The sequence below is a fragment of the Saimiri boliviensis genome, chromosome 17 (assembly GCF_048565385.1).
Source record: "Saimiri boliviensis isolate mSaiBol1 chromosome 17, mSaiBol1.pri, whole genome shotgun sequence".
NCBI lineage: Eukaryota > Metazoa > Chordata > Mammalia > Primates > Cebidae > Saimiri > Saimiri boliviensis.
In genome coordinates, this window is record NC_133465.1 from 5,521,716 (window position 1) to 5,548,449 (window position 26,734).

General features: G+C 40.7%; 1 protein-coding gene across 2 annotated transcripts in view; it reads right to left on the bottom strand.

Annotated features, from left to right (window-relative positions):
* Positions 1–5,799, bottom strand: part of DHX40 (DEAH-box helicase 40) — a 50,320-nt gene extending 44,521 nt beyond the window's left edge. For both annotated transcript variants that reach the window (XM_074388073.1, XM_003929088.4), the window contains exons 1-4: positions 5,609–5,799; positions 4,616–4,783; positions 2,676–2,821; positions 45–164 (exon numbers count right to left, since the gene is read on the bottom strand). In XM_074388073.1, the coding sequence (XP_074244174.1) occupies positions 45–164; positions 2,676–2,821; positions 4,616–4,783; positions 5,609–5,720 (546 nt within the window). In that variant the 5' untranslated portion in view covers positions 5,721–5,799. The remainder of the gene's footprint in view (positions 1–44; positions 165–2,675; positions 2,822–4,615; positions 4,784–5,608) is intronic.
* Between the last annotated feature and the right edge of the window lie 20,935 nt (positions 5,800–26,734).

Sequence of the window (26,734 nt, forward strand, 5' to 3'; positions counted from 1 at the left end):
GCTAATTAAAAAAAAAAAAAAAAACAATAAATTAAAATACTCACTGTAGTTAGAGTTCTTTCATGGGCTTCATCCAAAATAATGACACTGAATTTGGTAAGATTTGGATCTCCCAGAATATGTTTCAGTAAACATCCATCAGTCATATATTTGATTGCTGTCTCCTAACGTTCAAACAGCAGAATATAGCAACTTACAGTAACACAGAAATTCACCACTATTTCCCCAACTAAATTTTTCCTCAAAAGGTAAAAACATTAAGTGATCAAACTAACCTGACTAAACCAAAGAGTTTACATAAAATAGTCTAACTTACGTAGAAAAAATGATGGTAAGTCACAAAACATGCTATCTATACAGAGAGAGGGACATATGACTCACTTGGGTATTCTTGGACAAAGCAACAAAAATCACCAATAAGGAGATACAATAAAGTCAGAGGAAAGTGGGAAGATGATGCAATGACATTAGGTGAGCAAGTTGTAGGAAACAACAGTAAAACAAGACGTATCTTTCCGCCCCAGCCCCTATTTTACAGGTTTCAGGGAAAACGAGAAAATGGTAGGTGCATACTTTGCACCCACTCTCGCCTCTTCTCTACCCCATTGTCCTATTAAAGAATGTGTTACTGCCAGGCACAGTGGCTCATGCCTGTAATCCCAGCACTTTAGGAGGCTGAGGCAGGCGGATCACATGAGGTTGGGAGTTTGAGACCAGCCTGACCAACATGGAGAAATCTCTACTAAAAATACAAAATTGGCTGGCTGTGGTGGCACATGCCTGTAATCCCAGCTACTTGGGAGGCTAAAGCAGGAGAATCACTTGAACCCAGGAGGCAGAGGTTGCAGTGAATCAAGATCGCAACATTGCACTCCAGCCTAGGCAACAAGAAAGAAACTCCGTCTCAAAAAAAAAAAAACAAAAAAAAAAATGTGTTACTTAGGTCAGACACAGTGGCTCATTCCTGTAATCCCAGCACTTTGGGATACTGAGGCAGGTGGATAACTTAAGTCCAGGAGTTCGAGACCAGTCTGGGCAACATAGCAAAACTGTCACTCTAACAAAAATATAAAAATTAGCCAGGTATGGTGGCACACACCTGTAGTCCCAGCTATTTGGGAGGCTGAGATGGGAGGACTGCTTGAGCCAGAGGCAGAGGTTGCAGTGAGCAGGGATTGCTCACTGCACTCTAGCCTGGGTGACTGGGCAAGATACTATAGCCAAAATAATAAAAATGTGTTATTCAACAAGCATTAAAACTGGGTGAGAAAAAGGTCCAAAGGCTAGGTGTAACAGCAATGACATCCATAAAACAAGGGAAAGAAGAAAAAAAAAAATCCCAAACAGTGACCACTACGAAGGCAAAAATAGTATTTTGGGGAGTCATCATGTGCCACATTTAATGGCCATTCCTATTAGGGAATATATGTAAACCGGGATTGTTTTATAGCTGGGACAGGATAAAGAAATCCTCAGGGAATGTAAATTATAATATTCACCATTAAAAAGAAACTATTTTAAATTTGTCAGTGCCATGAATGCTTAACACTTGCTGATTTTGTTAATTAAGTTGATTAATTGATTTTGTTAATTCAGTTTTCCATTGACTTCAAGAATACACACAAATGAACCTTGAAAACATGCTCAGTGAAATAAGAGAGACACAAAGTACAAAATATTGTATGATTCTACTTGCATGAGGTACCCAGAGTAGGCAAATTTGTAGAGACAGAAAGTAGAATACAAGTTACAGCCAGGCATGGTGGCTCACACCTGTAATCCCAGCACTTCGGGAGGCCAAGGTGGGTGGATCACGAAGTCAGGAGTTTGACACCAGCCTGGCCAACATAGTGAAACTCCGTCTCTACTAAAAATACAAAAAATTGGCTGGGTGTGGTGGCAGGCACCTGTAATCCCAGCTACTTGAGAGGCTTAGCTAGGAGAATTGCTTGAACCCAGGAGGCGGAGGTTGCAGTGAGCCAAGATGGCACCACTGTACTCCAGCCCAGGCGACAGTGCAATATTCTGTCTCAAAAATAAAAAAAGTTACCAGAGGCTAGGGGGAGGGAGAAATGGGGGGCTTAATCTATTGTTTAATGGAGTTTCTGTTTGGGATGATAAAAAAAGTTCTGAACATAGAAATTGTAGTGGCTACCAAACATTGTGAACATACCTAATGGTACTGTGTACCAAAATGGTAAAATGGTCAACTTTAAGTTATATATATATTTTATTACAATAAAAATTTTTAAAAACCTAGAAGTCAAGAATCCTTACAGTTAAAATACATAAATAAGAGAATCCTAAAAAAAATTAACTGTCCCTTATAAAATAATTAAGGAAGGAGAAAATAGGATGAGTATCAGACACTTGAGAGCTAAAGCATTAACACTGGACAACAACAATAAATTCTTTAGTATACATATTGAACTTTGAAGTTAAAAATCTTCCAAAACTGTCTCCATTCTTTCTATTAAATTCATAATATTAGCTGGGCATGGGGGCATGCTCCTGTAGTTCCAGCTACTCAAGGGCCTGAGGCAGGAAGATCACTTGAGCCCAGAAGGTAGAGGTTACAATGAGCCATGATCGTGCCACTGCACTCCAGGCTAGGCGACAGAGTGAGACCCTGTCCCGATAAAGAAAAGAAACAAATATCAACAAGACTTTTGTACCTTAGAGCTGCAATCATCAAAACGAACTTGGTATCCTACTTTGGATCCCAAAGTGCATTTCATTTCTTCAGCTACTCTCTGAGCAACTGATATGGCAGCTACTTTTCGTGGTTGAGTTACACCGATCATACCATGTTGTGAAAACCCTATCAAAACCAGAGATAAAAAAACATAACGTTAGCAATTGTTTATTCCTACTAGAGTTAAATTGGTTTTGGCCAATCAATACAAAACTGCTTGAATGTTTCCAAAAGAATATTATCCTGCAAATGAAAAACACACTGTGCTATCTTTGCACCATGAAAATTTAAATATTAATTTTAAATAATACATATGAATAACCACTCTACGTGTGTGTTTGTGTATGTATGTATGTATGTATGTATGTATAAATATCCAGGTTCAAGTGATTCTGCCTCAGCCTCCCAAGTAGCTGGGATTACAGGCATGCGCCACCATGCCCAGCTAATTTTGTATTTTTAGTAAAGACATGTTGGTCAGGTGAGTCTTGAACTCCCAATCTCATGTGATCCACCTGCCTCAGCCTCCCAAAGTGCTGGGATTACAGGTGTGAGCCACCGCGCCCAGCCTCCATTCTAAATAGTACTGTAGTCCCTCCTTACCTTTGGTTTTGCTTTTCAAAGTTTCAGTTACCTACAGTCAATAGAAGTCCAAAAATATTATAGCACTTTCAGAGACAGAGAGCTCACATTCACATAACTTTTACTACAGCATATTGTCATAAATGTTCTATTTTATTGTTATTAATCCCTTACTGTGTGTAATTTATAAACTAAACTTTATCATAGTTATGTATGTACAGGAAAAAACATAGTATATACAGGGTTTGATATTACTGGCGGTTCCAGGCATTGAGTGGTCTTAGAAGGCATCTCCTAAGGATAAGAGGGGACTATTGCATATAAAATAGTGGTATGTCTTAATAGACGGCAACTTAGATTTGAAGCATTAGAATAAGTTAATATATTTTTGTTATTTGTTAATGCAAATCATATCCAATATAATATTGCTCTTTACAAACTTTATGAAAGGAATAACACTTGTCAAAAGACAAAATTACAACAAATTTAGTTAAAAAATCTTAACTGGCTTTTGTGATTCCAGAATCGGAATCACATCAACCTATTGTCTCATAAAATAGAATGAGTGTTCCAATGAGCTGAGCAAAGGAGGCTGATTGTATGGACAGAAAAGGGCTGAGGAAAGCAGAAACAGAAAACAAAAAGCAGATTGCTCATTTCAAAGTTACTTTTCTTGTAAAAGTTAAAGCAGAGGAAACTTCTTTATGGTGGCTAAAACTGGTCTGTTTTGGAATTTGGGTATTATATCTTTCTCCTCATTTCTGATTAGATGAAAAAATTTAGTTTCTAGACTTGGTGGTGTGGAACTTCAGCATGAGTAATTCCATTTTGGTTTGGTCTGCTGAGTCTAGTGCAGGAGATCAGTCCAAACCAAAGGCCTCCTATAAATTTTACTTAACATATTTTAAAGGTAACTTGTCAGTTGGCTTGTGCTGGCAAAGTCAGGGAATAAATATTTCCCTGATAATGCTCTAGAGAAAGAATCAAGAAATACTAATGTCAGCAACAGGTATCAACATACTTCTTCCCCTCAAAATTATTTCAATATCCAATGGTTAATAGTCTACTGCTAGACAACCTTATTCTGTAAAAGGGAATTAATATCTAGATGTAATTCTCCTATTTGAGATTATTATGGTAATGAAAAACGGGAAAATTTGCTATCCCAACTAATTCCTGAAACTGAAATAGACCATAAAGAACCATAGGGGGAAGGGGGTGTGGCAAGAGAAGTGGGCCTATAAAATAGTGGGCAATCATGCAGTACAGATATCCTACTGGCCTTTAAAAAGAATGTATTTTTAAAATATTTCTAATATTTTCACAGAAAACAATCACCTGCTTCATACAGATATTTTGGGAGTTGAGTTGTTTTACCACTTCCTGTATTTCCAGTAACAATAAGGAATGAATTGTCCCTCACAGCTTGAATAATCTTTTTTCTTTGTTTCTGAATAGGAAAAGTTGGAGTAGTTCCTCCCTCCTGGGACGTGCATCCTTTCTCTTCTGTAATAACAGAAAATTAAGTCAATTAAAAGACTCGTAAAGATATCTCTGGAGGACTCAATTTCTCAGGGCTAAAAACAGAAAGGCAATAGAATTTTAGCGCTGGAAAGGATCATCCATGAGTTCTCAGTTAAATCGCTCGTGTACCATTTGTAAGGGAGGGTTTATAAGCCCAGAACAACTTTTTGGTGAAATCCAGCAACTTAAGCATTTGTTGATGCGTAACTTTTCAAAGCAAGTATAGTTCGAGGCAACGTATACACATGCATACTTACACAGGAGCACAAAACCCCATTTTATTTAACAATAGACCAAAAACTGGAACACAGCTGAAAATTCTCAGCTGGATTAGAAGCCACCTGTGTTTGCTTCTGATTCATGGTTCAAGTTAGGTCCCTGTTCAGAGTGACTGATATCCCAGAAGGCCAAGTGGTGGGTAACCATGGAAACTGGCTCCTGGAAACTGGCTCCCTTCATACCGTACCCAAAGGCAGGCTGGCGGCCCAACGAAGGGGGGAGGATGAATGGGTAGAGAACAAAGGGTTTATGAGCCTGTTTAAGAACAGAACGCATTTCGGGCGTTGGGGTTCACTTTTTCGCCCCCCGATAAGGTTCTCGCCCAACTTGGATCTGGGACCGCCCCCCTCTAAGGCAAAGTGCTCATTGGACGCAAAGTTCGCCTCGGGCTTGGAAAGCTAGCAGAACGCCACGGCTTCCTCACTACTCTTCTCAGCCTGCCACTGGCGTACTTTCATTTTCCCCCCCCCACCCCAAACCCCCACTCATTAACTCCCGCTGGCTTCCGTACCGTCCCGCAGACCGCACCTCTATCCGCGATGCAAACAGCCGAGGGCCGCTCTTCCTGGAGGTCTCTTGACCGCTCACCCTCCTCCTGCTGCTTTGGCGCCCTGCCCGCGACAGCGGGAAACCGGGACATAGACCTGGCCCCGAGTGGAGGCGAGCACGTCCTCCGATCTGAGGAGATGGGAGGGGAAAGGCGAGGACGCGCCCTGATGACGTAGAGCTGTTTACTTCCGCGCGTGCGACTTGTAGCAAGGGGAGGGGGAGCTGCTCGATGACGTCACACGGGGCGGCCGGACAGGGAGCTGAAGCTCCACCCCCAGGGGTTTCCCGCCAACTGCCACGTGCGCTTCGCCTTGAGCAGATGAGCCATCCCTGAGGGCCTCTCTTGTTTCGCCTCTTCCGCGCCAAAGGCCGCAACGACACCTCTTTTCTCCGCCGCAGTGGTTGCTGCAGCCTATCCTGCCTTCAACACATCTGACACGATGTGACCCTCTGCCAAGAGCTGGAACCATCCCAGAGTGATGCGTTTGGCAACTCATTCTCACCTTTCCTGATCTGACATGACCTGTCCAAGGACACAGCTACCGAGTTGTGGAGCTGAAGTTTTAGTTATGTTATTTCCAAAACTTAGGTCACTTAGGCTGTTCATTTCCCTTATAGGACTCTGCATTTTAATTTATTTGCATGTTTCCTCTTCTGCCCAGCTGTATTGTAAGCCCCTGAAAAAAGCGGGAATATTAAAACGTCACTAAATTCAGGGACCAGCACAGTGTGATTCAAGGTGGGCTGTCAATATTTGTTGATGTTGCTGAATGGAAGAATGAATAATTGATCTCTTTAGGAATTAAGCTCATTTTTGATAGAGGTGCATTCCTTGGAAACCACAATAGCTGAAAAGTTCAACAGATACACAACAAGCAACTTTTTCAGAAAAGGTACTTTGGGGCAGGTTTTTCTGTTCTAGAGCCTGCCAATTTTTAAATTAGTGTCAACTGTAGCAAAGTGCAATGTGAAGAAGATTGTTTCTTGGACTTCTCAATCATTCCTGTTGTTAGAATGAATTAAGCTCATTTTTGATAGAGGTGCATTCCTTGGAAACCACAATAGCTGAAAAGTTCAACAGATACACAACAAGCAACTTTTTCAGAAAAGGTACTTTGGGGCAGGTTTTTCTGTTCTAGAGCCTGCCAATTTTTAAATTAGTGTCAACTGTAGCAAAGTGCAATGTGAAGAAGATTGTTTCTTGGACTTCTCAATCATTCCTGTTGTTAGAATTAACCAACATTTAGCTACCAAAGAAGACAACTGAGAGCTGTCACTTCACCATCACCTAAAGACCCTATTGTCTGACCATGCTGCAAAAGATGTACCATAAGGCGGTTGGAACCCTAGATTTTTCTGTGCTCATTTAAAGTGAAATGGCCGTGCATGGTGGCTCATGCCTGTAATCCCTACACCTTGGGATGTGGGGTGGGTGGATCACTTGAGATCAGGAGTTTGAGACCAGCCTGGCCAATATGGTGAAACCCCATCTCTATTAAAAATACCCAAAAAAAAAAAATTAGCTCGGCATGGTGGCATGCACTTGTAATACCAGGTACTCGGGAGGCTGAAGTAGGTGAATCACTTGAATCCAGGAGACAAGGTTGCAGCGAGCCAAGATCGGGCCACTGCACTCCAGCCTGGGCAGCAGAGTGAGACTACATCTCAAAAAAATAAAGTAAAATAAAGCGAACTCATACCAACTGCTTTTAAATGGGACTCATCAATGCTTCTTAAAATGCAAGTTCATTAGATTTTGAATGATACCAAATAAAATGGAACTTTATAACAACTTTATATCTCAAAACTTGGGTATGAGAGGAGGCGATCTGATAAATAGGAGAACATTCCAGGTTTCTCTCATTTGTTAGGGGTATCTCCCAGCCCTCTGGATTATGTTAGGAATTCAGAATATTATAGAAACAGAAACAGAAATTAAAGAGGCAAAAAATACATTTGTGGTACAGGTAAGGTATTGATAATCTCAGTATTTCAGTATAGGGCATCTCTATCAGTGACAAAATAAAGTCACTTTCTAAAAATCGTCATTTCAGACCAATGATCATAATCACTTAGTTCATGTAGTCAAATTGTTTCCTATAGAGTTGACCCTTGAATAATATAGGTTTGAATTTTGCAGGTCCCCTTGCAGATTTTCTTCTGCCCCTGCTAAGCTGGAGACAGCAAGATCAATCCTTTGTCTTTCTCCTCCTCCTCTTCAGCCTACTGAAGTGGACGGAGACCTTTATGATGATCCACTTGCACTTAATGACTAGTAATATATTTTCTCTTCCTTATGATTTTCTTAGTGTTTTCTTTTCTCTAGCTTGCTTTATTTTAAGAATACAATATATAAAACATATATAAAGTATGTATTAATTAACCATTTATGTTATCGTTAAGGCTTCCAGGCAATAGTTGGCTCTTAATAGTTAAGTTCTGGGGAGTAGAGTAATACATAGATTTTGGCCCGACGCAGTGGCTCACGCCTGTTATCCTAGCACTTTAAGATGCCAAGGCAGGCAGATTGCCTGAGTTCAGGAGTACAAGACCAACCTGAGCAACATGGCAAAACCCTGTCTCTCCTAAAAATACCAAAAAAAGAATTTGCCAGGCATGGTGGTGCACACGTGTAGTCCCAGCTACTTGGGAGGCTGAGGTAAAAGAATCACTTGAGGCCGGGCGTGGTGGCTCACGCCTGTAATCCTAGCACTTTGGGAGGCTGAGGTGGGTGGATCACGTGAGGTCAGGAGTTCAAAACCAGCCTGGCCCTCATGGTGAAACCCCATCTTTAAAAAAAAGAAAAAGAAAAAAAGAATCACTTGAACCTGGGAGGCAGATGTTGCAGTGAGCTGAGATTGCACCACTGCACTCCAGCCTGGGCGACAGCAAGACTCTGTCTCTGAGAAAAAAATAAGAATTATATGCAGATTTTGACTATGCAAAAAGTTCATGCCCCTACCCCCAACTTGTTCAAGTTTCCACTGTAAATTATTTCCTTTATTTTTCACAGAAATTCAGAGTTCGGTTATCACTATCCCTAATTTGTGTTAGAAACTTGCTTATGGTGACAAAATGAAGAAATAAGAGGGCCAAGATTCAAAGCCACACTAATAACCACTAAACTGCATTGGGAGATGGAATTATCTAGATATTGGTGCCAAAATAATGTATTTTCTTTCAGTGTTTGTAACTCCAAACATTGGAAACCATGGTAGCTGAAAAGTTCAGCAGATACACAGCATCTGAGGCAGGAAATCTTTTTCAGAAAAGGTACAAGAACTGACCCCATTCTTGTATGAAAACCACCTATTGAGAATATACATTATCAAATCTGCAAGCCAAGAATGAACAAAAATAAAAGTGAAAAACTCAAGTGATGTTTAACATAGTTCATTTTATATCCAAGGACATTTAAAGCATGTTACCATTAATAACCATATGCTTGGGGCTATTCTAAATTAGAAGAGGAACAATTATTTCCTACCCAGTGAGTTTACAAATTACAGTGACAAACAAAACTCAAGTACAGAGTAAAAATAGAAAATACAGGGGTTGAATCTGGGAAGAAAGGTCAGTGTCCCCAACGACATTGAGTCGATTTCTTATCTTTGGGTTACATTGAAAACCTGAGGCCAAGCCTGTAATCCCAGGACTTTGGGAGGCTGAGGTGGCTAGATCACCTGAGGTCAGAAGTTTGAGACCAGCCTGGCCAACCCATCTCTACTAAAAACATGAAAAATTAGCCAGGAGTGGTTGCAGGCACCTGTAATCCCAGCTACTCAGGAGGCTGAGGCAGGAGAATCACTTGAACCTGGGAGGCGGAGGTTGCAGTGAGCCAAGATTGCACCATTGCACTCCAGCCTGGGCAACAGGGTGAGACTCTGCCTCAAAAAAGAAAAGAAGAGAAAAAGCACCTGAAAGAACTGGTATTTAAAGAAGTGTGAGAAGTCTGAATTGTACCCTGCTGCTATTGCTTTATAAGCAGTCTTTCGAAACATTATAGAATCCAAGCAATCTGTTTCAGAGCATCAAAAAGAGACAGGAAAGAGGCTCAACATTAAAGATTTATAAAAATGGAATGTAATTTTTAAATCATCTTCAGGAAAGAAAGGAAAGTGTAGGACCATTGTTGTGTTGGTTAAAAGGAGTAAGTACAGCAAAAAAAAAAAAAAAAAAAAAAAAAAAAAAAAAAAAAAAAACTATTGAAAGATATTATTACACTCACAACCAGAAAGTTTAAAATGTAGAAAAATTGTGATACTTACAAATCTAATTAATAACAGAACCTAATTGCTCACAGAAGGAGTGAGCCATTGTACCAACCTACATGGATTGTTTAAAAAATTCATTAATTGGACCAAAACAAGACCTGTCTTGGTAAACAGAAGCAGACAGAAGCCAGATTGTGAGTAAATGAGAATTCGAGAGCAAACTGAAAATATAACTAATGCACTTGGGGATGGCTGGTTAGAATCAACTAGGGTAAATGAAAGTGTGAGAAAAGAACAACTGGAAAGAGATGCCACTGCTATAGTGTATATGTGATGATTAAGAAAAGACTTTGTCAATGAGAGTATTGGAGCACGATTAAATATGTGTTCAGGAGGGTTGAAACAAAGATATTGATGAAGGAGAAATACCAAGCTGACATTTTGAGGAAGGATACAGGACTGGAGGGGAGAGAACAAACTTTTAGTCCAGATAGGTATTATAAACTTGCATTTGTGGTGGATTTGTATCCCAAAATGTGAATCTGGTTGTTTCTCTGTATTTTCCTCCCCTTTTTCTATCTCACTGGTAACCCAAGGGCCTATCTTCCTCTTCAGCCCTCAACAAAGCAGAAACAAAAATTCAAAAACACTGCTGACCTGACTGCCCAAACCAGAACCGCCTGTGCATGCTCAAATTACTGGTTACTTCCTCTCTCCGATGGATAAGCCTGGGCCTAGGGAGAGGGTGGTGAGTGGGCAGGATATACTGAGAAATGAAGTATCGACAGAAGGGATAAATAGCACTCCTAGCGGGCAGGAGAACTTTCATTAGAAAGTTCTAATGGGAGGCCGGGCGCGGTGGCTCAAGCCTGTAATCCCAGCACTTAGGGAGGCCGAGGCGGGTGGATCACGAGGTCAAGAGATCGAGATCATCCCGGTCAACATAGTGAAACCCCGTCTCTACTAAAAATACAAAAAATTAGCTGGGCATGGTGGCACATGCCTGTAATCCCAGCTACTCGGGAGGCTGAGGCAGGAGAATTGCCTGAACCCAGGAGGCGGAGGTTGCGGTGAGCTGAGATCGCGCCATTGCACTCCAGCCTGGGTAACAAGAGCGAAACTCTGTCTCAGAAAAAAAAAAAAAAAAAAAAAAGAAAGTTCTAATGGGAGGCAGGGCGCGGTGGCTCAAGCCTGTAATCCCAGCACTTTGGGAGGCCGAGGCAGGTGGATCACGAGGTCAAGAGATCGAGACCATCCTGGTCAACATGGTGAAACCCCGTCTCTACTAAAAATACAAAAAATTAGCTGGGCATGGTGGCTTGTGCCTGTAATCCCAGCTACTCAGGAGGCTGAGGCGGGAGAATTGCCTGAACCCAGGAGGCGGAGGTTGTGGTGAGCTGAGGTCACGCCATTGCACTCCAGCCTGGGTAACAAGAGCGAAACTCCGTCTCAAAAAAAAAAAAAAAAAGAAAGTTCTAATGGGGCCAGATGTGGTGGTTCATGCTGGTAATCTCAACATGTTGGGAGGCCAAGGCAGGAGGATTGCTTGAGACCAGGAGTTTGAGACCCGCCTGGGCAACATAGTGAGACCCCCCCATTTCAAGACTCATCTCTACAAAAAATACAAAAGTTAGCCAGGCATGGAGGTGCATGCCTGTATTCCCAGCTACTTGAGAGGCTGAGACGGGAGGATCACTTGAGCCCAGGAGGACAAGGCTGCGGTGAGCTGTGATGGTGCCACTGCATACAGCCTGGGCAACAGAGCAAGACACAGTTTCAGAAAAAGAAAATAAAAGAAAGAAATAAGGAAAGAAAGAAAAAGAAAGAGAGAGAGAGAGAGAAAGACAAAATGAAAGAACGAAAGAAAGATTGGTTCTAATGGAAGGAATTCAAGAAGATAAACCATTCTCAAGTGTGGACCATTCCCCTCTCCGTTAAAAACAAATCAGAAGCAGACATCTATGACCAGTTTTTCATCTAGTAGTCCTGGATACATGTAGACCTTGAAAAAGCGGGAGGGAAACTTCATTCCAGAGAGAATGTAAACACGAAGGAAAACTTCATTCCCTAAACTAGATGGAACTAGGCAAAAAAAATTGGGAATTTTTCCGAGTCATTTGAATAATTATCACAAAGCCAGTCACCAAACGGTCATTAAATCATTCATCAACAATATCGTTTGAGAGTTTAATAGAGATTGAGACACTGCTATTTGTCAATGAAAACTGCTCTTTACATGTACACTTATAATCTTTAATAAATGTGTAGAATTCCCCTTAATCTACTAGTAAAATGGGGCCTCTTCCAAGTGAAAGCTCAATGTTTACTCTAGCTTCCTATTTATTCATTCATGTGTTCATTCAGTCAGTATTAGTGTGTACAATTATTATATGCACCCTTTTTAATAGCCACGCAGAGGCATAAAATATGTTTAAGACATGGTTATTACCTTCAATGAGATTACATGTAATCAAGGAGAAAGAATACTTAGAGGAGGAAAAATTAGCTAGAGTGATCAGTGAAGGCCTCTAGGAGTTAGTGACATTTGACTGAGTTTTGAAAGTTGCAAAGATTCCAGTAAATGCTAGGGAGATTCTAGATAGAGTGCGTTTGACAAAGGCACTAATAAAGTGATCAAGATATTATTAATTATGGATTATTGAGAAAGATGCATTATTAGTGTTCTGACTATGGTCTCTGTAAATCTTTTGGTGGCCTGAAGGTGGCAAGCTGGGTTTATTTGAGAAACTTCAGCATCAACATTATTTAAAAGAAAAATGAAACAGTACTATTTCTCTGAAAAAGCAAACAAACAAACAAAAAAAACTTTCATTGACATTTAATTCATAAAATCAAAAATGAAACAGATTGAAACATAAATGAACATTTACTATGTGTCTTTAGTAGGACATACTTTAAGGCACATAGATTTTGTATTGCAAATCCTTTCCATTTTTTTATTTTTAAAAATTTATTTATTTATTTATTTATTTATTGAGACAGAATCTCACTCTGTCACCCAGGCTGGAGTGCAGTAGCAAGAGCTCAGGTTATTGCAAGACAGAGCTCAACTCTGTCTCCCGGGTTCAAGCAGTTCTCCAATTCTCCTGCCTCAGCCCCCTGAGTAGCTGGGATTATAGGCACCCACCACCACACCTGGCTAATTTTATACTTTTAGTAGCGACAGGGTTTCACCATGTTGGCCAGGCTGGTCTGGAACTCCTGACCTCAAGTGATCCACCTGCCTCAGCCTCCCAAAGTGCTGGGATTACAGGCATGAGCAACCACACTTGGCCTCATCTTAATATCTTAATTTTTATTATCCTTATTGATTTCTCAGTTGTGATATAAATTTTTCATAGGAGCAAAAAAAGGAGCTTACAGATTTAAGTATCGTAAGAGTTAAAGAAAGAGAAAAGAAACATGAAAGAAACATGAAAAGCGGCTCAACAGTCAAAGACAGGTTTATTTTGGAGAATAAACCTGAGAGGGGCTTCTAGCTGATTTTGGTCAGGAGCACTTTCTCTTACAGACTATTTAAGGGTTCAGTGTGAGAGAACATACTCCAGGCTTGGAATGTTTCAATGTAGGGGAGAAGTTTATCGTGGGGTTGGAATGTCTCTGGTCAGAGAGAAGGTTATATTGGGGCTGACATCTCTCTAGTCAGGGAGGGTTTTATCTTATGGTTAGAATTTGTGGTTTATGGTCATGCTGACCTTAGCCATTGGGCTGATGCCTTTTTGATTTAGGTGGTTTTTGATCAAGGGGAACTTTAGAATTGTGATGCTTGTCCAAGATGGTGATTCTCCTGCTCTATCAAGTATTACCATTAAAATCTGTGAAAAGGGGCTGGGCATGGTGGCTCACGCCTGTAATCCCAGCACTTTGGGAGGCCGAGGTGAGTGGATCATGAGATCAGGTGTTCAAGACCAGCCTGACCAACATAGTGAAACCCTGTCTCTACTAAAAATACAAAAAATTAGGTGGGCATGGTGGCGGGTGCCTATAATCCCAACTACTTGTGAGGCTGAGGCAGGAGAACTGCTTGAATCTGTGAGTCAGAGGTTGCAGTGAGCTAAGATTGCACACTCTAGCCAGGCAACAGTGTGAGACTCCATCTCAAAAAAAACCCAAAAATCTACGAAAAGGCCAGGTGTGGTGGCTGAAACCTATAATCCCAGCACCACTTTGGGAGGCCAAGGCAGGAGGATTATCTGAGGTAAGGAGTTCTAAACCATCCCGACCAATATGGTGAAACCCCATTTCTATTTTTAAAAAATACAAAAATTAGCTAGGCACGTGGCTCACACCTGTAATCCCAGCTACTCGGGAGGTTGAAGCATGAGAATCACTTGAACCCTGGAGGCAGAGGTTGCAGTGAGCCGAGACCTTGCCACTGCACTCCAACCTGGGAGACAGAGTGAGAGTCTGCCTCAAAAAAAAAAAAAAAAAAAATCTGCAAAAAGCATTGTGAGAAGGCTTTATTGGGACATAATTTCCAGATGTGACAGTTTTAGTGTATAGTTTTGTTATCCACACAATGGATGGGTTTGATCACTTAGCCAGTGACAGTCCAATGACCACAACTAAGGAGGATTTAACAAGAAGATTTTACGACTTACACAAGTAAGGAGGATACCGGGGAGGATTCCCCAAAGCAGTGCCTCCCTAATCAAAGGTGACACCAGGGTTTTTATTAGGCGGGTTAACTGAGTCATCATATGTAGCGGTGGAGTAGAGGCAGATCAGGCCCAGTCTCCGATCATAACTCCACACATAAATGGAGAATAAGTTCCTTCCTGGGTGGAGTTTTTAGTATGCTAATGAGGAGAATTCCCCAAATTTCATCTCCACGAAGGCATCTCTGGTTCCAACTGGTTTTTGTTTTGCCATGGCTGGGCTTCTTCCTTGAACTTTTTTGAAACAATAAAAACTTGAGGTGCTGCAGTTACATGTGGGTACTTTTTTATCATGTGTTCTGGAAAAGGAAAACCCTGGAACTCTGGGTTACAGTTTTATGAGTTTTATCAATTTTGACAAGTGAATATGGTTGTGTAACCACCATTATAAATAGAAGATATAAAATGGTTTCATAACTTTAAAAAATTCCCTTGTACCCCTTTATGGTCAACCCCTTCCTTTATCTCCGGGCCCTCAAAATCACTGATTTGTTTTCTGTCGCTATAGTTTAGCATCTCCCGAAATGTCACAGGCATGAAATTGTATCGCATGTACTCTTTCTTTGGTCTGGCTTCTTTTATCTTCAGCATCATTGCTTTAAGATTCAACCATGTTGTAAATATCAATAGTTTAATCCTCTTTATTATTAAGTGGCATTCCACTGATGGATGTACCACAATTATCAATTCAGTAATTGAGAGACATTTATGTTGTTTCCAGTTTTGGGTGATTATGTGTAAATTCGCTATAAACATTCACATAAAGGTTTTTGAGTGACAAAAGTTTTCATTTCTCTTGGGTAAACACCTAGGAGTGGAATTGCTGGGTCAAATGATAAATATATGTTTATAAGAAACTGCCTGGCTGGGTGGCTTACTCCTGTAATGCCATTACTTTGGGAGGCAGAGGCGGGCGGATCACGAGGTCAAGAAATTGAGACCATCCTAACCAACATGGTGAAACCTTGTCTCTACTAAAAATACAAAAATTAGCTGGGCATGGTGGTGGGCACCTGTAGTCCCAGCTACTCAGGAGGCTGAGGCAGGAGAATCACTTGAACCTGGGACATGGAGGCTTTAGTGAGCCGAGATGGCACCACTGCCCTCCAGCCTGGCAACAGAGCAAGACTCCATCTCAAAAAAAAAAGAAAAAGAAACTGCCAAACTATTTTTCCAAAGTGGCCGGACTGTTTTGCACTTCTGCTAGCCATGTAGGAAAATTCCAGTTGCTCTGCATATTTGCTAGGACTTAATATTGTCTGCTTGTTCATTTGTTTGAGCCATTCTAATAGGAGATGATGGTATTGTTACAGGTAGTTAGACAGGCATGAGCAGGACAGGAGAGGGCTCTCCCCTCCCACCAGGAATGTCAGGAAATGGTTTGGCAATTATCATATTGCCTCTCTAAAAGTGATAAATTGGCAGCAGTGATATACTGGCATAATTAGATGGCATGCCATATTATAAAACGTAGAGAAATACCTAACTTTCAGTCCAAAAGTAAAAGATATCATCACCACAATTTCTTCTTTCTTTTTGAGCATCCAGTTGTTAAGATGTGAGTAATTATCACAAAGTCAGTCACCAAACAGTCATTAAATCATTCATTATCAATATGGTTGATGAGAGGCTGATAAATTGCCAGGGAGAGGCCATTTTCTGATGGTTCACACCTGCCACTCTAAAGCATTAGTTGAATGCATCCACCAAGAAGAAGCAACTTCCCAGGCATGCACATTAAGAAACAAAATTATGGACTATGACCTTCAGGGCCACTCCACTGGAAAAAGTAAGAAAGCCTCACAAGGGGATGGTACAACCTCCTAAACACACTGTGCGTGATCACCTTCCAAGCAGACAGAGGGCATTGCGCATGTGGGCAGCCCACCCTAAGGGAATTATCATGGGAAAGGGGTACAAGACACCAGAAGTGGGCCAGTCTGTAAAGTTCTAGGATCAAGTTTAAATGTCATAGTTGACCTTCTTTGTGCCCACCTGGGTCTCTTCCAAGTGTACTTTCCTTTTTTTCCTGCTTTAAGCTTTTTAATAAACTTCCACTCCTCCTCTGGAACTTGCCTCAGTCTCTTTTTCTGCCTTATGCCCCTCAGTCAAATTATTTGTTCTGAGAATTGAGGTTGCCACAGACCCATACGGATTTGACACTGGTAACTTGGACTACCTTTCATGATTACAGTAACTTATTACAGTTTTAATTTGCATACCTCTATGACAATTTCAGACATATTTTTATGAAAGGTATTGATTTGTAGTCCATATAACTTTTTTGTAAAGTGTCTGTTCAAAACTTTTGCCCACTTCTATGTGTGTGGGAAGGGTTGTTAATTATTTTATTGAGTTTTGAGAGTTCTTTACGCATTTTAAATACAAGTCCTTTATCAGATACATGCTTTGCAAATACTTTGGCCTAGTCTATGTCTTGTCTTTTAATTTTCTTAATTGTGTCTTTCAAAGAGTTATTATTTTGACAAAGTTCAATTTATCAATTTTTTTTCCTTTTATAAATTGTGATTTTGGTGTGGTATCTTAGAAATCTTTGCCTAATCTAATGTCACAAAGATGTTTTCATATATTTTCTTATTTATTCCTTTATTTTTATTTTTATTTTTATTTATTTATTTATTTTTGAGACAGGATCACTCTCTGTCTTCCAGGCTGGAAGGCAGTGGTGTGATCATACCTCACTGAAGCCTCGAACTTCTGGGCTCAGTGAACCTCCCATTCAGCCTCCTGAGTAGTGGGACTGCAGGCATGTGCCACCATGCCTGGCTAATTTTTGTACTTTTTTTGTAGAGATTGTTTTTTTCCATGTTGCCTAGGCTGGTCTCAAACTTCTGGGCTTAATGAATCCTCCAACCTCAGCCTCAAAGTGCTGAGATTACAGGCATTAGTCACGGTACCTGGCCAATGTTTTCTTCAAGTATTTTTATAGTTACAGAATCTTGCATTGAGATTTGCAATCCATTTTGAGTTGTGCTGATGTTTTCACATGTTGCAAGGTATGGGTCAAGGTATACACACACACACACACACACACACACACACACACACACACACTTATTCTAACAACATTTTTTTTCATAGGTGAAAATTTTAGCCAGGGAAGGGATTTATGGTCTTAATATTTACAATTAAAATCTGAGGTAGGTCTTGTCTGAGAGTTTTTTCAACTTTTTTTGGTTGATATTTTTTTTTACTTCATTTTCCAAACATTATACCCTATTTAAAAGGAACAATCTGTGTCCTGGTTCTTTTTTTTTTTTTTTTGAGATGCTGTTTCACTCTATTGCCCAGGCTGGAGTGCAGTGGCACAATCTCAGCTAACTGCAACCTCTGCCCCTGGGTTTTTTTGTTTTGTTTTGTTTTGTTTTGTTTTGAGACAGAGTGTCACTTTTGTTGCCCAGGCTGGAGTGCAGTGGCACGATCTTGGCTCACTGCAACCTTCGCCTCCTGGGTTCAAGTGATTATCCTGCCTCAGCCTCCTGAGTAGCTGGGATTACAAGCATGCACCATCATGTCTGGCTAATTTTGTATTTTTAGTAGAGATGGGATTTCACCATGTTGGTCAGGCTGGTCTCGAATTCCCAACCTCTGGTAATCTGCCCACCGCAGCCTCCCAAAATGCTACCATGCCTGGCTGTGTCTTTGTTCTTATCTCTTTCATTTTATTCCATTAGAAGTATCAGGATTTTGGCTCGGCATGGTGGCTCACACCTGTAATCCCAGCACTTTGGGAGGCCAAGGTGGGCAGATCACGAGGTCAAGAGATCGAGAACATCCTGGCCAACATGATAAAACCTCATCTCTACTAAAAATACAAAAATTAGCTGGGCATGGTGGTGCACGCCTGTATTCCCAGCTACTCGGGAGGCTGAGGCAGGAGAATCACTTGAACATGGTGGGGTGGAGGTTGCAGTGAGCCAAGATGGTGCCACTGCACTCCAGCCTGGCCGTAGTGAGACTCCAGCCTGGCCACAGCGAGACTCCACCTCAAAAAAATAAAAAAAGCATCAGGATTTTAAGACATTTTCAAATGACACTATCTCTGCACTATCTAGAATAATGCAATTTTAAACTATAGAGACTGCCATCCTCATTTGTAGAGATGAAGAAACCAAGACTTTAAGATGTTCAAAGACTTGCCCCAGGTCATACAGCGTGGAGGCAGAGCAAAATCCAGGGTACAGCTTCCCAGATCTCTAGGCCATTGCTCTTTTCACCAACTGTTTGTGGCTTTCTTATTGAATGTTTCACTAACTTTACTTCTATTTATTAAATACAGACAATTACTTCAATAGTAGGCTTTTATCTAAAATTTCATTTTTGGTGCTTCCCTTCTAGTACATAAAGTTTAATAAAGCAAAATTAAACTGAATTTTTTTTTTTTTTTAGATGGAGTCTCCCTCTGTTGCCAGGCTGGAGTGCAGTGGCACAATCTCGGCTCACTGCAACCTCCGCCTGCCAGGCTCAAACAATTCTCCTACCTCAGCTCTCTCCTGAGTAGCTGGGGCTACAGGTGCATGCCACCATGCCCAGCTAATTTTTGTATTTTTAATAGAGACGGGGTTTCACCATGTTGGCCAGGATCGTCTCGATCTCCTGACCTCGTGAGCAGCCTGCCTCGGCCTCCCAAAGTGCTAGAATACAGACATAAGCCACAGTGCCCGGCCTAAACTGAATTCTTACAAGATTAAGGTTTACCCGATGCCACTGGGTTTACAGTCTCATCATAAACTAAGCAAACACACACACAAAGTAAACAGTCTAGACACTAGGGATTACCAAAATGCTGAAATTTTAATTCATAATTCTAAGACCACACATATTTTTGTAGAAATGGGGGCTTGCTATGTTTCCCAGGCTGGTCTTGAACTCGTGGCCTCAAGCCATTCTCCTTCCTTGGCCTCCCAAAGCACTGGGATTAAATAGAGAAGTAAGCTACAACACTGGGCCAAAATAAGCTATTTAAACTGAAAAAGATAGTTGCCTAGAATTCACAAGTTTAATGTTCTCTTGGTTTTTTCCTCTCATTATAGAGCAAGGTAGAAATTAGGTCTCTGATAGAAATTAAAAAGCAGCATTTTCTTTGCATATTGGAATTATAATGTGGGTAAATGTTTGACCCCACTATAAACATTTTTGTAGGATTATTTTTCCACACTGTGCTTTTTCTCCTGGTTTTAATATTTTCCTGCAATTTTCATGTGGATACCCCTTTTGAAATTAATTGTAGTCCCCATTGTATTGATCAAGGAGCCACCAAAGGCAAATAACAGTTTTGTCCAGTCTGGAAATGGTAGGTAGAAAGCATAAAGCAAGGGGCAGAAAGGGTAAGAATAGACCCAGCGCTTTGCAATCACAAGAAAGTGCCCATACAGCTATTCTGTCCTTTTTAATTTGTCCCTTCCCTCAGATCTAAACGCACTTAAATTAGGACCTCAGAAAACCATATGCATCGTGACCAACATTACTCACCGCCCTGACCATTCCCCTGGGTAACACAGAACATTTAATAGGCCTGTCCCAGCATCTGATAACAAAGGAAAAACACATGGCAGATCATGATAATGATTCTGGGTCTTTCTGTAATGATGAAAGAAAAACCTGATCCTGCATAATAATCATTTTGTTATTCATAGAACTTAACTGGCATTTCCTCATGAATTTTAATGTGCCATCCATTTTCTCACTACTTATTCCCACAATTCTTTGTGAGCCTTTGCAGAACATTATTCTCTTACCTCTTTCTTTCTTACAGTGATGTAATTATTCTGTCTAAACCGTAAGACTTTAGTATGTTGCGTTTTCACTGCATTGGTCGCACAGTTCTGGTCTAGGTTGACATAAATAATCTGAAAAGATCAAGCTGTGCACTTATGATTTCTGCACTTTTGTTTCCTGTACATATGTTACTTAATTTTAAAGAGTTTACTTTTTAAAAATTATCTGGACATCCTGTAATTAAAAATTTGTGCCTTTTTAAAGAAAATACAATTAGTGGCACTCATGAACCTTTGGTTGGTAATCTAAAAGTTCAGGAAACATTTGCAATATTTTTTCTTCGTTATTCTTCTTTAGTGGGCATAATTCATATTGAAATTTAGTCCCATATTATGTGTAGACAGAGTAATCTCAAAATTACATACGACTAGACTATATTTTTAGCTATTTAAGGACACAAACTGAGTCTTACTTATCTTTGTATTCTATGAAGTATCTTTCTAGCTCAAGGACTTCTAAATAGGAGGCCCTCATAAAAATTTGTTTAGAAAGTAAAAGTATCTTTTGCAGAAAACAAATCAGTGGTTGCCAGGGGCTGAGGATAGAAGGAGAAAATTGCTTTCAAAGAGGTACAAGGGAACTTTTTACAGTGAGAGAAATATTCTACATATTGATTGTAATGCTGATGACGATATGCACTTGTCAAAATTAGTGAATTTAATTACATGTAAATTATATTTAATTACATATAATTATACTTAATTTATACCTTAATAAAGCTGATTAAGGAAAAAATCTTGTGATGACATCATGATTTCCTTACAGGAAATAACTAACAACAAATGCTATTAACAAATAACTACCTCATTCTTTTTTTCTTTCTTTTTTTGAGACACAGTTTCTTGTTGCCCAGGCTGGAGTGCAGTGGCATGATCTTGGCTCACTGCAACCTCTGCCTCCTGGGTTCAAACGATTCTCTTGTGAGCCTCCCAAGTAGCTGGGATTACAAGCGTGTGCCACCATGCCTGGCTAATTTTTTTTTTTTTTTCAGTAGATACAAGGTTTCACTATGTTGGCCAGGCTGGTCTCAAACTCCTGACCTCGTGATCCACCCGCTTTGGCCTCCCAAAGTGCCAGGATTACAGGCGTGAGCCACCACATCTGGCCCACATTCTTTACATGAACAAATAACCTTGTTTCAGATCAATCTTAAAAATTCTTAATTTCTTGATTGAATGGCCAACAATTTATGAAATATTACTATGCCTCTGATCCTGCACTAGATTATTTATTATTATTATTATTTTTGAGACAGGGTCTCACTTTGTCACCCAGTGCCATCTCAACTCACTGCATCCTCAACCTCCCTGGCTCAAGCAATTCTCCTGCCCCAGCCTCCTGAGTAGCTGGGACTACAGGCATGTACCTCCATGCCCAGCTAATTTTTGTAATTTTTGTAGAGACTGGGTTTTGCCATGTTGCCCTGGCTGATCTCGAACTCTTTGGCTCAAGTGATCTGCCCACCATCTCGGCCTCCCAAAGTGCTGGGTTATAGGTGTGAGCCACCATGCCCAGTTCTTTTTTCTTCTATCAATAAATGCTGTCAAATGATTATTATTTCTGATTTTCACAGGAATAAAAATTTTACACTTAGGTCCTGAGAGGTTAGATAAACTTGTCTAAGTCCAGATATTTCACTAAAAAAAAAAAAAATCAGTGCATGCATGAATATAGTTTCAAAGAGGCTAAACTAGCTGGATGTGGTGGCTCTCCAGGTGACAGAGGGAGACCCTGTCTCTAAGAAAACAAAAAACAAACAAACAATGGAAAAACACTACAGCTACACTAAACTCATATTTATGATTAGGAATTTTGAGGAGTCTGGTGATTTCGTCCAAAAAAGTGCCTATGGTAATAAAAATAAAAATTTAAATTCAGCAAATAAGTATTTGCTTTGTGACAGGACTGTACTAGATATTTCAAGGACTACAATGCTAAAAATATATAAACTTTGCTTTCAAAACCTATACTACATTAGTCAGACACTATGGCACATGCCTGCAGTCCCATCTACTTGGCAGGCTAAGGCAGGAGGATCCCTTGAGCCCAGGAGTTAGAGATCAGCCTGGGCAACATAGCAAGAGTCTGTCTGTTAAAAAAAAAAATCATATGCCATATTAAATGGATATGAGATGTGCAAATAAATTGCAATAATACCAGACAAAGTGTAGGGCTAGAATAAAACTAGAAATAATTTGGGGCAGAGTGCAGTGGCTCACACTTATAATCCCAGCACTATAGGAGGCAGAGGCAGGTAGATCTCTTGAGGCCAGGAGTTCAAGACCAACCTGGGCAATATAGATGTCTCTATTAAAAAAAAGAAGAGGCCGAGTGTGGTGGCTCAAGCCTGTAATCCCAGCACTTCGGGAGGCCGAGGCGGGTGGATCACGAGGTCAAGAGATCGAGATCATCCTAATCAACATGGTGAAATCCGGTCTCTACTAAAAATAAAAAAATTACCTGGGCTGGTGGCGTGCGCCTGTAGTTCCAGCCACTCAGGAGGCTGAGGCAGGAGAACTGCCTGAACCTGGGAGGCAGAGGTTGCAGTGAGGTTACTGTGCCACTGTACTCAGCCTGGTGCCTGGCAACAGAGTAAGACTCTGTCTCAAAAAAAAAAAAGAAGAAGAAGAAGTAATTTTCCATTCGAGAAGGCTAAATTCGACTTTGGCTAAATTGACTAACCAGTCACGAAGAAAAATTTAGGAGACATTCAGGCTTAGATGTTTTTGTGATAAAAGAAAAAAAAAGGCAAACACTTTTCTTCTTCTCTTGTTCTATTTGTTTATTCTCAGTTCAAAGTGAATCTGACAAATAACCTATGAGTATATATGGTTAAAGCAGTTGCTGTTCCTTAGATTTCTACCCTGATACCTCCCTCATTCTGGTCTCTGCTTAAGTTTCCTTCCCAGAGAACCCTTTCCTGGTCATGCTACCTAAAGAGTATCTCATCACTCTCTATGCTCTCTACTTTATTTTTCTTCATATCATTGATTACTATGTGACATATATATATATATATATATATTTTTTTTTTTTCTTTTGGAGATGGAGTCTCATTCTGTCACCCAGGCTGGAGTGCAGTGGCATGATCTCAGCTCACTGCAGCCTCTGCCTCCCAGGTTCAAACAATTCTCCTGCCTCAGCCTCCCGAGTCGCTGGGATTACAGGTGCACACTACCACACCAGGGTAATTTTTGCATTTTTAGTAGAGATGGGGTTTCACCATGTTGGCCAGCCTGGTCTCGAACTTCTGACCTCAAGTGATCTGCTAGCTTTGGCCTCCCAAAGTGCTGAGATTACAGGTGTGAGCCACCGTGCCTGACCAATATTAAGTATTTTTTAATTTATCATTTGTTTCCTCCCATTGCTTTTAAGCTCCTTTCAGAAGGATTCATATGTCTTGTTCACTGTTGTGTCTCCTACACTTAAATTAGTACTTGGCATCCTGTTGAATGAATGAATGAATTTTACAAAAGGGTCTTTCTGACCGCAGCTCATCTCCAACTCTTTGAGTCTTCATTTGAAGTTCTACCAGTTTTTCATTTTATGGTTATTTGACTTTTGGTACAGATTAATGCCTTAACTATTTTGAAGTAGAAATATACTTTTTTGAAGCAAGGCACATGAAAGAAGATTTGAACCCTAAGACATGTCTGTGGTTTTATGTAATCTTTCTGAAGGTGAATTGTTTGAGAATATTTCCACCTTCTCTAGGCTGTAGCCTGGGTTCCCTGGAAAACAGAGCCTGGGAGAATGCTCATAGAGCTCATTTTTATTGTATGTGGGGAGAGGGAGGAAGATGCGTACCATCTTAGAGAAGGAAGAATAAGGGCTATAACTTTTTTTTTTTTTTCTTTTTTTTGAGACGGAGTTTCGCTCTTGTTACCCAGGCTGGAGTGCAATGGCGCGACCTCAGCTCACCACAACCTCCGCCTCCTGGGTTCAGGCAATTCTCCTGCCTTAGCCTCCTGAGTAGCTGGGATTACAGGTATGCGCCACTATGCCCAGCTAATTTTCTGTATTTTTAGTAGAGACGGGGTTTCACCATGTTGACCAGGATGGTCTCGATCTCTTGACCTCGTGATCCACCCGCCTCGGCCTCCCAAAGTGCTGGGATTACAGGCTTGAGCCACCGTGCCCGGCCTAGGGCTATAACTTCTTAAAGAAACACAACTAGTTGCCTGATCAAACGGGAACATCTCTGGAATGGCTGTATGGGTCTCAGAATAATACGCTGGAGGACAGAGAAAAAGAATAAAAAATTCATCTCCCATGAGTCATTACCTGACTTCTCCAAGAAGACACTGGGGAAGCCAGAGCCTGCATATGTTCAGTCATGAGAAACTAGGTTCTAGAAACTCCTACTGCAGCCCAGTCCTCACCCCCAAGAAGTTGCCTCTCCCTATTCCCTTGGTGATAATCCTGAATTCAGCTACCATCTCTAATACCCCTCTGGCAAGGAAGAAAGCCAGGTGATCGAGATCCTGGGAGGAGACAGAGCTAAGCAGATCAAGAAGGGCATTTATAAACACATCCCCTCCCCCAAAATTATTCAGGACAATTATTTCCAGCAACTGAAGCCCAGTCACATCTGTGACATATGGATACATGTAGACTACCTCCAAGTGCTCACTCTTCAGTGGTATTTCTAGTATAAATTCCCTAATTCTACACCTCGTTTCTTCCAAATGCCTACATTATCTTCCAAAATCGTAGGTTTGTTTTTGTTTTTTAACTTTGAGAATTGTGTTCAGCAATTTGAAATGATGAAAAAATCCATGCATGATAAAGTTATGCTTGAATATCTTTTCTTATATCTATTTGGCATCATTAATTCATTCAACAAATCTTTATTGAGCACCTACTATATTTTAGGTGCTATACTAAGTGCTAATACTACTACAGTGAATAAAACAGACAAACATTCCTGGATCCCTGGAGCATACATTTTAGTGAAGAGAATCACAATAAACAATATAAACAAAATATGTGTATTATGTTGCATGATTATAAGTGTTATGAAAAAAATAAAGGGCCCAGCACGGTGGTTCATGCCTGTAATCCCAGCACTTTGGGAGGCTGAGGCGGGCAGATCACCTAAGACCAGCCTGACATGGTGAAACCCCGTTTCTACTAAAAGTACAAAAAATTAGCCAGGCATAGTGGTGCACACCTATAATCCCAGCTACCTGGGAGGCTGAGGCAGGAGAATCACTTGAACCCGGAGGCAGAGGTGGCAGTGAGCTGAGATTGTGCCATTACACTCCAGCTTGGGCAACAAGAGCAAAATTCCGTCTCAAAAAAAAAGAGAGAGAAAGACAGAGATCAAGACCATCCTGGCTAGCATGGTGAAACCCTGTTTCTACTAAAAAGACAAAAATTAGCTGGGTGTGGTGGTGCACACGTATAGTCCCAGCTAGTTGGGAGGCTGAGGCAGGAGAATAGCTTAAACCCAGGAGGCAGAGATGGCAGTGAGCCAAGATCGTGCCACTGCACTCCAGCCTGGCAACAGAGTGAGATTCCATCTAAAAAAAAAAAAAAAGAAAGAAAGAAGTGTGGTTTTCTTTTTGATTTAATGATCTTTTGTAGAGACAATCTATGAAGGTCTTCAGGGGAGAGGAAGAAGATGTAAATGGGGCACTCAGGGAATGAAGAACTCTGTAGGATTAGAATTCTGAGTTAGGCCTGTGGCCAGGGAGTAAGGAAGTAGCATGGAAGATGTAGAGAGCATCCTGGCTTCTCTGTGCAGGATACAACTTTCATAACTTTCTCCAAGCAAGTAATAGGCAAGACACATCACATAGAACAATGTATCTGTGTGAGATACAATTACCATTAACTCAGCTTTACTCCACAGATTATAGGAAGCCACACTAAGAGCTGGCTCCTATCAGTTGTACAGAAGGAACATATACATTTTTTTTTCTATATAACTGATGCAGCTGCCAGATTACTCTTCATGCTTACAACGTAAGGTATAAAGACACAGAACTGGGGGTGAGACGCTGAGAAGCAACACTTAATTCTCCAAGATTTCCTGAAGTACATGCTGCACCAAGTTTCATGTTCCTTCTCTACAAATCCTAGAAACCGAGCCATCATTTCCAAGCAGTGTACCTGAAATGCCCTTTAACCATGAGAAGAACTTGGAAAACCTACAAAGAACACATATCTTTGGTGACCAAGAAAGCTGAGGGGAAGAATTCTCATATGGTAAATATTAGGTCGCTCTTAGGTAGAGATGAAGGACTTTTCAGGGAATCAGACAGCAGATGTCAGTCATTGATGACCTGTTCGATGCGGACATCTAGAAATGAACATCTCCGAATAAGATATCACATAAGCTGGACAGATATTTGATCCCAGAATGATAGAGCTGAATGGTCTTAACCAAACTGGATGATCAATTCTCG